This window comes from Silurus meridionalis, chromosome 7, assembly GCF_014805685.1.
Source record: "Silurus meridionalis isolate SWU-2019-XX chromosome 7, ASM1480568v1, whole genome shotgun sequence".
Lineage (NCBI taxonomy): Eukaryota > Metazoa > Chordata > Actinopteri > Siluriformes > Siluridae > Silurus > Silurus meridionalis.
In genome coordinates, this window is record NC_060890.1 from 25,059,109 (window position 1) to 25,071,999 (window position 12,891).

Consider the following 12,891-nt stretch of genomic DNA (forward strand, 5'->3'; position numbering starts at 1 on the left):
CAGACACTGACCAACAGGTCAATAATTCCTCACATTTTACATACACGTGGTTACTCGAGTAACGTGCGATCATGAGCGGAAGAGGCGTGACACCGATTTTCAACACGTTACATCCTGAAATGTGATATACCTTAGTAATTATTATCAGTCGTGCGAAAGAATTAACCCATGACTTGTGAAACATTAAACCATAAAAAAATTAATGATCATGTGAAGGATGACGTAAGGTAAAAGCAACGTAAAAAAACTCACGTGAAAATCAAAGCAATTATTATTATCATTTATATGAAATGACTTGCAAATAAAAAAAATTCCAACTTGAAAAAAAAAAATAATAAAATACTGTGAAAATAAATTTTGCCATGTAAAAAGCTAGCATAAAAAATAAGTAAAAGAAATTTAAATGAACGTAAATGCATCATTAAAAGAAATTGAAAAATAAAACGTAAAAATCATAAAAAGAATTAATTCATGTAAAAAAAGACACGAAAACAATTAAACCCAATATAAATGTAATGAAAGTATAGGAAGGACTGGAATTTTATTAAATACTGATTCTGCCAAAAGTATTGGGACACCCGACTTTTCCAACTACGTATATGTATTTCTGTGTTAGGACACCTTCAGATGCTGTATCATGAAATTTTCCCTGCACTTTAACTAAGAGACCCAAACCTGTTCCAGCAGGACATTTGTGCTTTAAGCCAGCTTCATGAAGATATGCTTTGCATGGTTTGGAGTGGAAGATCTCCTGCTATAAATCTTCAACCCCTATGAACTGGAAAGCTGACTGCACCCCAGGTCTCCTCACCTTCACACCTTCATCAGTATCTGACTTTACAACACCCTTGTAGCTGAATGAGAACCGATCTACAAAAAACCTAGTGGAACATCTCTTCAGAAGTGTGAAGGTTATTATATGAGTTAATGGGGACTTATAGTCAGGTGTCCTCAAACTTTTTTTCTATATAGTCTAAATTATGAGAGAAAACTGTAAAAAATTGAATTTCTGTGTCACCCAGTTCCAAACCTTTCCCTCACCACCATCACTACTGGTTTGCTCATTAGGGATAAAGTTATATGGACTAATATGGGGCTTAAATGTGAAATGGTATATTCAAATAGAAGCCCATATAAATCTGCCCATTTCTAGGTTTCCTAAGGACACATTTTGTTCACCAGTGACCTCGTGCATAAACTCGGCCAGTCACACTGAAAACAAACAGCCAGTGATCGATATCTGATGCAAACAAATCTACAGTCTGATCTCTCAGAGCTGCTTAGACGGGACCGCCATAAGACCGTATCAAACCCTCTGATGTTCTACTAACTTTGAATTTAATAATTAGTCACAACTGTCGCAAACTCCTTCAACAGGCCAGGATTGTTCTTGTGTCGTGTTAAGCTCTCGGGCAGCTCTAGAATGGACTTTCTGAGAAATGCTAGTATTTTCCTAGCGTTGTACCTGAACCTCAACTGGTTCTGGGTTTCAGCAGTGAAGGTCAGTCTACTTTTTTTACCTTAAAATGCTTTTACAAGAATTCTTATTCATGCCAAATTGTGTGTGTGTGTGTGTGTGTGTGTGTGTGTGTGTGTGTGTGTGTGTGTGTGTGTGTGTGTGTCTGAACATAAAAATTAAGCGTAGGTGATAAATTTATAAACTAATCACAAGTTCAATTTGTATCGAAAATGAATATTTTAATAATAAATCTACTTTGCAGTACAATCTTGTGCTATAGTGCCACACTGGTTGCCACATGAGCAAAAGTCAGGAAAGATCTGTACGGTCAGTTCCACCCTTTTCAGATAATATTACTGCTTACAAACACTTTTTGTATTCAGCTGGAGATATTACTGATTTTTCACCTTGCAGTTTATTTTCTTTCACAAAACTTTGATATGAAACTATTGGGTTTTTGAAGAAATGGGTGTCTCACTGGAATAAGTGTTTAGTTTAGTTTATTAAGCTGCAATGTTTATCCAATGAGCAGAAATGTAACCCATTAAAATATAAGTTAATTGTGTAAAAAATTCAAATGAGTATAAATGAATCATTAGAAGAAATTGAAAATAAATCAGTAATGTATAAATCATAGAAATAAACAAATCATGTAAAAAAAAAAAGTCACAAAAATAATTGTATCTGGTACAAAAATTTAATGAGAAATACTAATACTTAATTAAAAAAGGACTGGATTTGACTGGATTTGACTAGAGATATTTCTGATTTGTATACCCACATTGCAGAATAATCTCTGAACTCTTTATTATGAAACTGTCGGGTTTTTCAGCGTATTTAGTTTAGTTTATTAAGCTGCATTGTATATCCAAAAACCTCTTCTGTAAATACTTATAAAGAAATCTCAAAACTGAATAAAAGGATTAAAAGAACGCCACATTATCCTTTCATTTTATACATATGGCTTGTTAGAGCTAGAATTCTGCTGCTCCAAATCACACACAGGGATAAAGTAGTGCCAACAGATTGCTTTTATTTACATGAGTTTAAATGGTTATTATAAATAGAGAAAAAGGCTTGTGTGTTTAATACATGTCTCTACTAATAAAGAAGCTGTTGGAGTTAAACCCTGGTGCTGTTTTTGGTATATTTTTCATTTTCTTCTCCAGTTGGTCACCAAATTCATCTTGTTCCACAAGCTGTTTATCAAAATCACCGTATTTACTATATAAATTACACTACATGTAAAACTCCTTCATGTTGTTCAGTAAGGTCAGTTTCAAAAGCTGTCTCAATATGGATGGAACTGGAACTCTCTCTTTCTCTCATATATATGATTTGGAAATATAGATAGACATCACAGCCTTCAGAAATCTCTCAGTAAAAAACTTCAATACTGAATTTCCTGTGCAAACATTTCAGCTCAGAAGTTACATAACTAGTTGAATGGAGTCCTTGTGTCTGCAATTAAAATGTCACATGATCCCAGTATATTAGATTACATTCAACCTTACTGTCATTGCCCAGAGCTCTAAAGTAGAAATAAGAAATGCAGTTTAGCATCTATCTGGATGCTTTCTGGAAAACTCCCAACTTTGTGAAGACTAAATTAATGTCTTTATCTGTATCTTTACTTATGATTTAATTTCCCAAGTTTTTCATATTTTTATAGCACTAGAACAGCAGGACTAATTCCAGCAACTCATGATATCAGGCAATAACGCCGATTCTGATTCTGACCAATGAAATATCAAAAGTTCAGGAGAATGTTCTAGAAAAGTACTGAACAAGCTTCAATAAATAGATACAGATCTAAAGGAGGATGTCCAATAATGACAAGTGGGTCATACAAAGTTATTTAAAATTTGGGACTTTTTCAGCCATATGTGGTTCTTCGCCAAACTGTTACCAAGAAGTTGGAACCACAAACCTGTTCCACCATCACAATGTTCCTGAATGAACACAATTCTCTAAAAGCACAATCCAAAATCTAGAAGAGTGGAGGTTATTATAACAGAACTAAATGTGGGGACTAAATGTGGAATGAAATGTTCATGAAGTACATACCAAACTTATGGTCATGTCTCCACAAAGTTTCATATAGTGGATGTAAAATGTTATGGTGCAAAGTCCAAATTAACAAAAAAATCAGGAAAGATCATTGAGTATGTACCGAGATATAAGTTTGCATTTATGCAAGCACATGTGATTAACTGTGATTTTCTGTTATTTAAGGTATCAGGTAATGAGGTCATCAACCTCAGCCATAAATCATCAGCCTGGGAGCCTTTAATGCACATCAGTGCAAATCTCTCCACCATTTCCAGGTCAGTTTTGAGGAACCTTTAGGGGTTCATTCGTTCATTGCTTTTTTTAAGTTGAATTAATCTCTAATTATGTTTTTTTTTTCTATTTGCTTACACTTGTGTTCCAATAATTATAATTTGTTTAGTAATTACATTGTAACATTATGCTGCATCCATCTAGACTTGATAACCATTGGGCTGCAAAAAGGCTGCTACTGTGGACGCAAGAAAGTTTTGGGGAAAATGTTAATAGATATGACAATGTATTATTAAAATTGCGTTTGCCAATTCAAATCCAGTACCAAAATTTACATAAACTTAACGATGCACATACATATGTGCATGTATACAGTGTTCAGCGTGTACCATAAACATAGAGTAGAGGTAGATTGGGTTCATGTTGTTATTTTCATATGTAAAGGGGTGTATGTGTGTTATATATGTGTATGTGTGTGTCCAAAGGATTCGGAGGTAGTCTGCAATCGATAATGTTATTTGCTTTGTGGGGGATGTGATAGTGTGTAAAGAGGATGAGGGGTATCTGGGTCTGCAGTGATAATCTGGCTTTAGCACTTTCGTTTTTACAATTGACATGTCACTGTATCCAATGGATTGTTCACGTTTACATTTATGCATTTGGCAGACGTTCCCTTATCCAGAGTGACTTATGAGGTGGTCTTTTGCTGTTTGGTGCTGTTCTGACCATGTGCATTACCACGTCTGCGATTTCATCATAGACAGCAAGTTAAAACAAATAGCAAATGTGAAATACTGCGACTGAACCTGGGCAAATCTGCCACAGAGACGTCTGACATGACATACGTTTGACATACGACAATGCGGCAATGAGTTGTTCACTTCAAGAACATTACTGGCGGACGACGAGAGATCAGAAAGGCCTGAAAATGTCAAAACCGTTCAGAAACTCGTGCATAACAATCGTCGGAGAACGATCCACATGAGCTCACTTCCACACCCACCCTACTCACCAGATTTGTCTCCTGCAGACTTTGCCCTGTTTCTGATAATGATGATCCAGCTCAAAGGTCACTGTTTTGACACCATTACAGAGATCCAGTTTAAATCGCGGCTTCAAGAAGAAGACTTCCAGGACACATTCCAGAAGTGTCAGGAACGCTGGGAGCACCTTCTTGTAAACAGAGCAGAGAACTAAGCAGTTGAGGGTTAAGAGCCTTGCTCAGGGGCCAAGCAGTGGAAGTTTGGTGGTGCTAGGATTTATACTTGTGATCCAGAGGCCAATGCCTTAACCACTGAGGAACCACCTCCCCTCTGACACTGTACAAACTTCTGATTGTTAAAACCTTTTAGATTCCCTTCTGTCAGACCTGCTTATATAGAAATGAAAATGGTATTTAATAGCAAGTGATATTTTATATCTGGTTTCACCTGCAGCATCACCTCACACTTCGAGTTTCGCACCTTCGATCCAGAGGGCATTGTTTTCTACGGAGACACCAAAGAGGGCCAAGACTGGTTTGTTCTTTCTCTGCGTGATGGCATTCCAGAAGTGCAGATCGGGAAAGCGAACATGCTGGTCAGTGTGAAAGGAGGTCCCAAACTGAATGATGGCGCTTGGCACAAGGTACAAGTTTTTCCTCAATTGCCCCTACAAGATCACCATGTTCTAATAAGTCATTTTATATCCTAATTATCTAAAGTAATTACTGACAGAAATGGGTAGAACATTTTTCTATAATAAATACTTGGTTTGAATGTAAATTGAATTAAATTATAAACATGTAAATCTGCATCTGGGGATATTTTAAATGGTGTGTCACTAAAGTATTGGCACCCACAAAAGTTCCCGAAGGGGAATAGACTGAAGAGGAATCTTGCATGATGAATCAAGAATCAGTCATCAATCAAGAAATAGTAATAAATATTTAAAAAAATTCACAAAAAAAAATCAACATGGTATAAAACAAAGCAAACCAAGCAAAATACAACACAAAACATCAGTATAAAACCGTAAAAAACGTAAAAACCGGAATACACACACACTTGAGCATGTGACCCTCATCGCCATTGGAACCATGATCTAAAAATAACACAGCAAATTTTTATTAGTTATATCAATCTCTACAAAACCATACAATTAATTTAATAAATTGATCCAATGACAAAATGTTATATATCATATAATAAAACATTAGATTAGATGAGATTACCGTAATTTCCGGACTATTAAACGCACCCAAATATAAGCCGCACCCACTGAATTGTACAAAGATGTTTATTTTGAACATAAATACGCTGCACCTGTCTATAAGACGCAGGTGTCTACACTGAAACTAATGAACTTTACACAGGCTTTAACGAAAGACAGTGTCTGTTACACGGCTTGTATCTAAACAGGAGCCTACCAAGAAAGTCATTGTTCACTGTCTTCCTCCTTCCTTTCACAACTATTTCTCTCGGGAGTTTATCTTTTGGCATCGTCGTGCGTTTAAAAATCACCATCGGTGAATCTTTTCTCCCGATGCCGTGCAGCTCAGAACACAGGTGAAGTGTGTTTTCATGCCCGGTTGTTTTCAGCGTGTGAATGATTCGCATTTCCTGTAGACAGCGTGGGAAAAAAGTAGCGGCTTATAGTCCAGAAAATACGGTAGATGATTAGATTAAACTTAATTGTTGCAAGGTTCATCTACAGAGCCAATGAAATGCAGTGAGCATCTAACCAGAAGTGCATAAGTGTCTTATTTATAATAAATAACAGTAGATAACTAGAGTATGAGGTTCATATCTACAGGGATGATGGTGATTAATGTACAGAAGATGCAGTAGATAATAATATATGGTTTATATAGTAATATATAATATACTGTGTAAAGATTATTTATAGATAAACATGTCAGAAGATAAAATACTCAGTGACATAGTTATGTACAAGTCTGAATGTATGTATGATGCAGTATATATAGAATAAATATGGGTGGAATGTACAGTAGGGTAAATGTGAGTTATGGATGGTGCATAAAGCTATTCTTTAGTCTGTTTGTGCGGCTCTGAGGAACCTGTAACTTCTGTCCCAATAGGAGAAGTGTGAATATTCCATGGTTGGGGTAAGAGGTATCTTTGATGATGCTCCTCGCCCTTTGCAGACAGCATTTATTGTGAATGTTCTCCATGGTGGCAAGTGTGTGCAGCTGAGTGCCGATGTGTGCAGCTGAGTGCCGATGATTCGCAGTTTTCACCACCCTCTGAAGGGCTTCACGATTCGAAGCAGCTGCTGTACCACACTGAGATGCAGTTAGTAAGGATGCTCTCAATGGCACAGCGGTAAGATCTCCAGTATCATTTAGCACAAACTGGACTTTTTAAGTCTCCTCAGAAGAAACAGGTGCTGTTGTGCCTTCCTGATCAGGATAGAAGAGTTCAGAGACCAGGTGAGATCCTCAGAGATGTGGACTCCAAGGATCTTAATGCTCAACAGCCGCTCCTTTGATGTGAATGGGAGTGTGAGTGTGATTGCCGGCTCGTCTATAATCCACAATGATCTCTGTCGTCTTCTTGGTGTTGAGTTCCAGGTTATTGTCCTCACACCATGCTACTAGGTGCTGGATCTCCTCCCTGTAAGCCATCTCATCCTTAACTCTGATCAGGCCTACCATCGTGGTGTCATCTGCAAACTTAACGATGCCGTTTGAGGAATAGGCAGGTCCGCAGTCATGGGTGAAAAGGGAGAATAGAAGAGGGGACAAAACACATCCCTGAGGACTCGCTGATGTCAAGCTGTTTCAGCTAAAAAGATTAGCTTGGAAGGGCTAACGGAGTTTAAATCCTAACTAAAACTAACAAACAACATCCTGGCCTAAGTTTCGAGGTTGTCCAGGTGGGTCAGGGCAGAATGAAGTACCGTGAAAATGGCGTCCTCAGTTGACCTTTTCGGGCGATATGCAAATTGGTATGGGTCCAGAGTTGGTGTGGGACAGGCTTTAAGTCGGGTGAGGACCAGTCTTTAAATAAATAAATCAATATAAATCAAACATAAATCAATAATTACATTTCGATTCAAAGAGTTTTTTAAGCAGCTGAGAGGTGATAGGAAATTTTTAACAAATAATACAAATTAAAGCATTACTAAGATCTTGAGAACACAATGCATAATGTATACAGTGCCCTCCACTAATACTGGCACCTTTCGGAATACAAATTGTTCGCCAAAAGTTTGTGGACACCTAAGATTGGTATGTGGTGCAGGCTATTTGTTGGTACCTCAAATATGTGGTTTTTAAACATCATATTTCACATTTAGTCCACTTTGCTGTTATAGTAACTTCCAATCTTCTGGGAAGATGTTTCATTAGATATTGAAGTGTGGAGATTTGTGCTTATTCAGATACAATAGTGTTAGTAGAGTCAGGTAATGATGAAGGTGAGGTGAGGAGGCCTGGGGTGCAGTCAGTGTTCACATTCATTGTTCAGTATGGTTGAGTTTCAGAGCTGTATAGAGGAGATGTTCCACTCAAACCCATGTAAACCATAAAGACATCCAAAGACATCTCCAACTTTGTGCTAACAGTTTAGATAAAAGCTACATGTGGCTGGAAAAGTCGGGTGACCCAATACTTTTCACGTGAATAGGATCCATACTATGCTGTTGATATACAGTGTGTGATGTTATGCACCTGTTCTGCTTCCAAATGCTCAGCGATGTCGAGCTTCAAGAAAGTACTAAGGAGCTGTCTCTGATGGAAAATTAGAATTGAGTCATGTCTATTGTTTGAATCATCTCAACCAAATATGATGCAAACTTTTCCCCTGGCACACGATAAAAGGTTTCCCACACCACAGATCTGAGCCTTTTAAATTTCCAGTGTGAGAAGACAGATGAGGTGTGTACTCTCGGCGTGTTGAGGTATTTTTGGCCAGGATCCGATCCAAAAGTCAGAGACAAACAGTGTACAGCATGGATCAATACACCTGGATTAATAATTATTCAAACAGTCAGAGCAAGAGATAAAACCAGGAAACAGTATAAACTGTGGAAAAACACTTTATAAAAACAGCCCAGAGAAGATATAATTAATCAAATTAATTATATAAACAAATGAATGAACAAAAAAGAAGAAGCTTTTCAAAATCTCAGTCAAAAAACTTGACATTTTTAAAGGAAGTAACAAGGAACCAAAAAAGACACAACGGAAGTAAACATACTGTAGTAACATCCAGTTCCAGTTCTATCCAGAGTAAGATGGCTATTGTACACATTTTCTAATGACCATGGAGGAGTTTTGCATGTGGTGTAACTTGATGATTGTGATGAATTGCCTCAAGGGTTGAGAAAATGTATTTGACGAAGTGGAGAAGAAAACGTTCAAACCGGTAGCATAACAAAAAATAGCACCAGGAGTTAATATCAACAGCGTTATTAGTAGTAGAGATTAGTATGTGTATCTCCACAACCACAACCGATGAGATTCATGTCCCGATGCAAAGCCAACGATACCATACATTAAAGATACATGTGAAGCAGCTACCAATTCAATGCGATACGATTCACCGCTATTACGATGCAGTGAGATTCATTTTGGATTCGATTCAACACGATGCGATTGAATGCAGTACAGTGAACAAAAAATGGAATTTAATATGGTACAGATATTTCACTTTTCTTTCTTTGGTTCAAACAGACAAGATAAGATAAGAAATGTGCAAATATAAGAAGAATATAATACAGTATATAATATATACACAACACAATGTATAAATACAAAAGAGGTAAGTAGTTACGCTATCAGACATATTGCACGGTTTTAAATTATTGTTATTGCACATTTATTGCATAAAAAACTTTGTTATTGTTATTATTGCACGTAAACAGTAATAACGGTGTGTATTATGGTGACTGCAGACACTGTAACAGTGTGTCACTGAAGGAGCTGCTCAGAGATGAAACTGTTTTATACAGGGGGTCAGAGACGCTCTCCAGCAATGATGATAGTTTAGCTCCCATCCTCCTTTTTCCCACCTCCTGTACTGTGTCCAGGGGAATCCCCAGGACTGAACTGGCCTTCCTGATCAGCTTGTCCAGTCTCTTCCTGTCTGCAGTAGCGATGCTGCTGCACCAGCAGACCACACCTTAGAAGATGGCTGAGGCCACCACAGAGTAAAAAAAGGTCTTCAGTAGCTCTCCCTGCACTCCAAAAGACCTTAGTCTCCTCAGCAGAGAGAGTCTGCTCTGCCCTTTCTTGTAAATGACCTCAGTGTTGTCTGTCCAGTCCAGTTTGTTGTTTAGGTGAACACCCAGGTATTTGTAAGAGTCCACTCTCACAATGTCCTTTCCCTGAATGTTCACTGCTGATAATGAAGTTTGTTTGTGCCTACGGAAATCCACCACCAGTCCTTTGGTTTTCCCCGTATTTATCTGGAGGCAGCTCCGTTGGCACCAGTCCACAAAGTTCTGGATCAGTCCTCTGTACTCCCTGTCATCATCATCATCATCCGTGATCAGACTGATGATGGCAGAGTCATCAGAGAACTGACTCAGTTGACAGGCTGCACATGAAGTCTGAAGTGTAGACGATGAAGAGGAACGGGGCCAGAACTGTTCCCTGCTGGGATCCAGTTTTGCAGACTCACAGTCACGAGTCCTCACATACTGTGGTCGGTCTGTGAGGTAATGCAATAAAAAAGGCGTGGCCCTTTCACAAACAGGCCTTTGTTGTGCAAAAAGTAGTTGTGTCTGCAGGTAGATGCAGCTCTACCTCTGCCATGTTAATCTGTATTCTATGTGACTCTCAGTAGTGTTGTGATACGTCGTATTCACGTAATAATCTACATATTACTTATTGGTCACTTTCTAAATAATTAAAGTATAGCGCATTACTAATAATTATATATAAATAAATAGTTTTTTACCGCAAATATGTTAAAAACAACGCACCGCGATACAAATGGCAACTTTTTTAAATCGATGGATCATATCGTTAACTTTTACTCATGTTAATAAGTGTAATCTTATGACACCTATTGATCTGTGTGTGATTCGGAGCAGCAGAATAAAAGCTCTACCAGCTGTATATAAAATGAAAGGAAAATGAAGCATTATTTTGATCCATTCATTCAGTTTTGCTTTGCAGACAGCTTGAACTCTTCAATGCAGAGAAAGGACCATGGTATAAGGTGATATTCCACCTCTAAGTGTGAGGCCTCACACCAATTTAATGCTCTCTGCTTCACCTTGGGCCGTTCTTTATCTCCACGTCATGCACTAACATCCTGTACCTCCTCATACCTCATCCTGGATTATTCCTTACATAATACAGTAATTATATCCTGAACAATACTGTCCCAATACTGGGGTGAAATAACATTGCGTGATGGGATATGTTATGGTGGTACAATTACTCAATTTGATGTTTGGTTTGAAGGTGCCAAAGTTTTATTTTATGTCCGATGCACATTTTGGCTACATTTGAATACCTTATCACTGATGTTTTTCCTCTTTGTGTTGTCAGCTGGAGTTGCGCAGCAAAGGGAAATACGTGGTTGTAGAAATCAACAATCAGGAGAAACTGGAGTTGGGAATGAAGTCGGATCAGACGGATGAGGTGCTGACTGGAAAAATACGCCTGGCTCTCGGAGGGATGCTGGTGGACCAGAAGAAGCTCCTGCATCCTGTCAGTCAGACGCCATTACGTATTTCTTTCTCTTTTATCCTGTTTTAGGGTGTAAGGTTTCTGCTTCTGTGAGCTCATCCCTTGCTCCTGCTCTTTCAGTTTAATCCTTGGATAGATGCGTGCATACGGAAGGGAAACTGGCTGAACCTGAGCACTCCCTGGGACGCAGAGCCGAGCTGGAAGCCGTCACCTTGTTTTCCAGAGATCAAGACTGGCAGCTACTTTCCTGGAAGTGGATTAGCTCTGTTTAATACATCTGGTGGGTGTTTAACGTCGATGTCCTAATTTAAACAGTATAATACAGCTCAAAGTGTTAAAAAATTGCCAGGGAAAAAAACTGAAGAAAAAAATTGTGTTTATTAAATTTTTTAAAATACTTTTTTATATATATTTATTTTAATAAATATATATTTAATTAATGTATATTAAATTTTTTAATGTAATATGTAAAATAACATATTCAACTGTTTTATTTTATTATTATTTAAATAAATGTCTTATTTTTTTGTATTTAATTTGAATTAATTTCTTTTTTTATTTTTGTATTTTTTTCCCAGCCCAAGAACATATTTGGTGGAAAATAATGCATTTAAATAGAGGATATTTTAAATATATTTAAATATATTGTAGCTATAAGTTAAGATTTTTACGCTTATAATATTACATAACATAGAGCAAGGATTTGTAGCGATTGGCCAGGCAGAGGGACCGAGCTGGGAAGGATGTGCTGCAGGTTAGAGCAATAAAAGATGGAGATGGAAATGTGTTGACTAGTGAGGAGAGTGTGTTGAGAAGGTGGGGGGAGTATTTTGAACAGCTGATGAACGAGAAAAATGAGAGAGAGAGAAGGTTGAATGATGGGGAGATAGTGAAGGAGGAAGTGGATAGGATTAGTAAAGAGAAAGTGAGAGCAGCGATTAAGAGGATAAAGAGTGGAAAGTTGGTTGGACCAGATGACATACCAGTAGAAGTGTGGAGATGTTTTGGAAAGATGCAGTGGAGCCTGGAGAGGTGGAGGGACACGTTGGAGAGTAGGGGAATGAAAGTCAGTAGGAGTAAGACAGAGTACATGTGTGTGAATGAGAGGGAGGGCAGTGGAGGGGTGCAGTGGAGGGGTTACAGGGAGAAGAGGTGGAGAAGGTGGAGGAGTTCAGGTACCTGGGGTCAACAGTGTAAAGTAATGGAGAGTGTGTTAGAGAAGTGAAGAAAAGAGTGCAGGCAGGGTGGAGTGGGTGGAGAAGAGTGACAGGAGTGATTTGTGATAGAAGAGTATCTGTGAGAGTGAAAGGGAAAGATTATAGGACTGTGGTGAGACCTGAGATGTTGTATGGATTAGAGACAGTGGCATTGAGTAAAAGACAGGCGGTGGAGCTGGAGGTAGCAGAGCTGAAGATGTTGAGATGTTCGTTGGGATTGACGACGATGGACAGGATTAGAAATGAGTTTATTAGCGGGACAGTGCATGTAGGACGTTTTGGAAACA

General features: G+C 38.2%; 1 protein-coding gene across 1 annotated transcript in view; it reads left to right on the top strand.

Annotated features, from left to right (window-relative positions):
* The first annotated feature begins 1,223 nt into the window (after positions 1–1,223).
* The window catches only part of shbg (sex hormone-binding globulin), a 17,374-nt gene continuing 5,706 nt past the window's right edge, over positions 1,224–12,891 (top strand). The window contains exons 1-5 of the mRNA XM_046853230.1: positions 1,224–1,501; positions 3,695–3,786; positions 5,179–5,368; positions 11,247–11,408; positions 11,508–11,667. Of these exons, the coding sequence (XP_046709186.1) occupies positions 1,424–1,501; positions 3,695–3,786; positions 5,179–5,368; positions 11,247–11,408; positions 11,508–11,667 (682 nt within the window). The 5' untranslated portion in view covers positions 1,224–1,423. The remainder of the gene's footprint in view (positions 1,502–3,694; positions 3,787–5,178; positions 5,369–11,246; positions 11,409–11,507; positions 11,668–12,891) is intronic.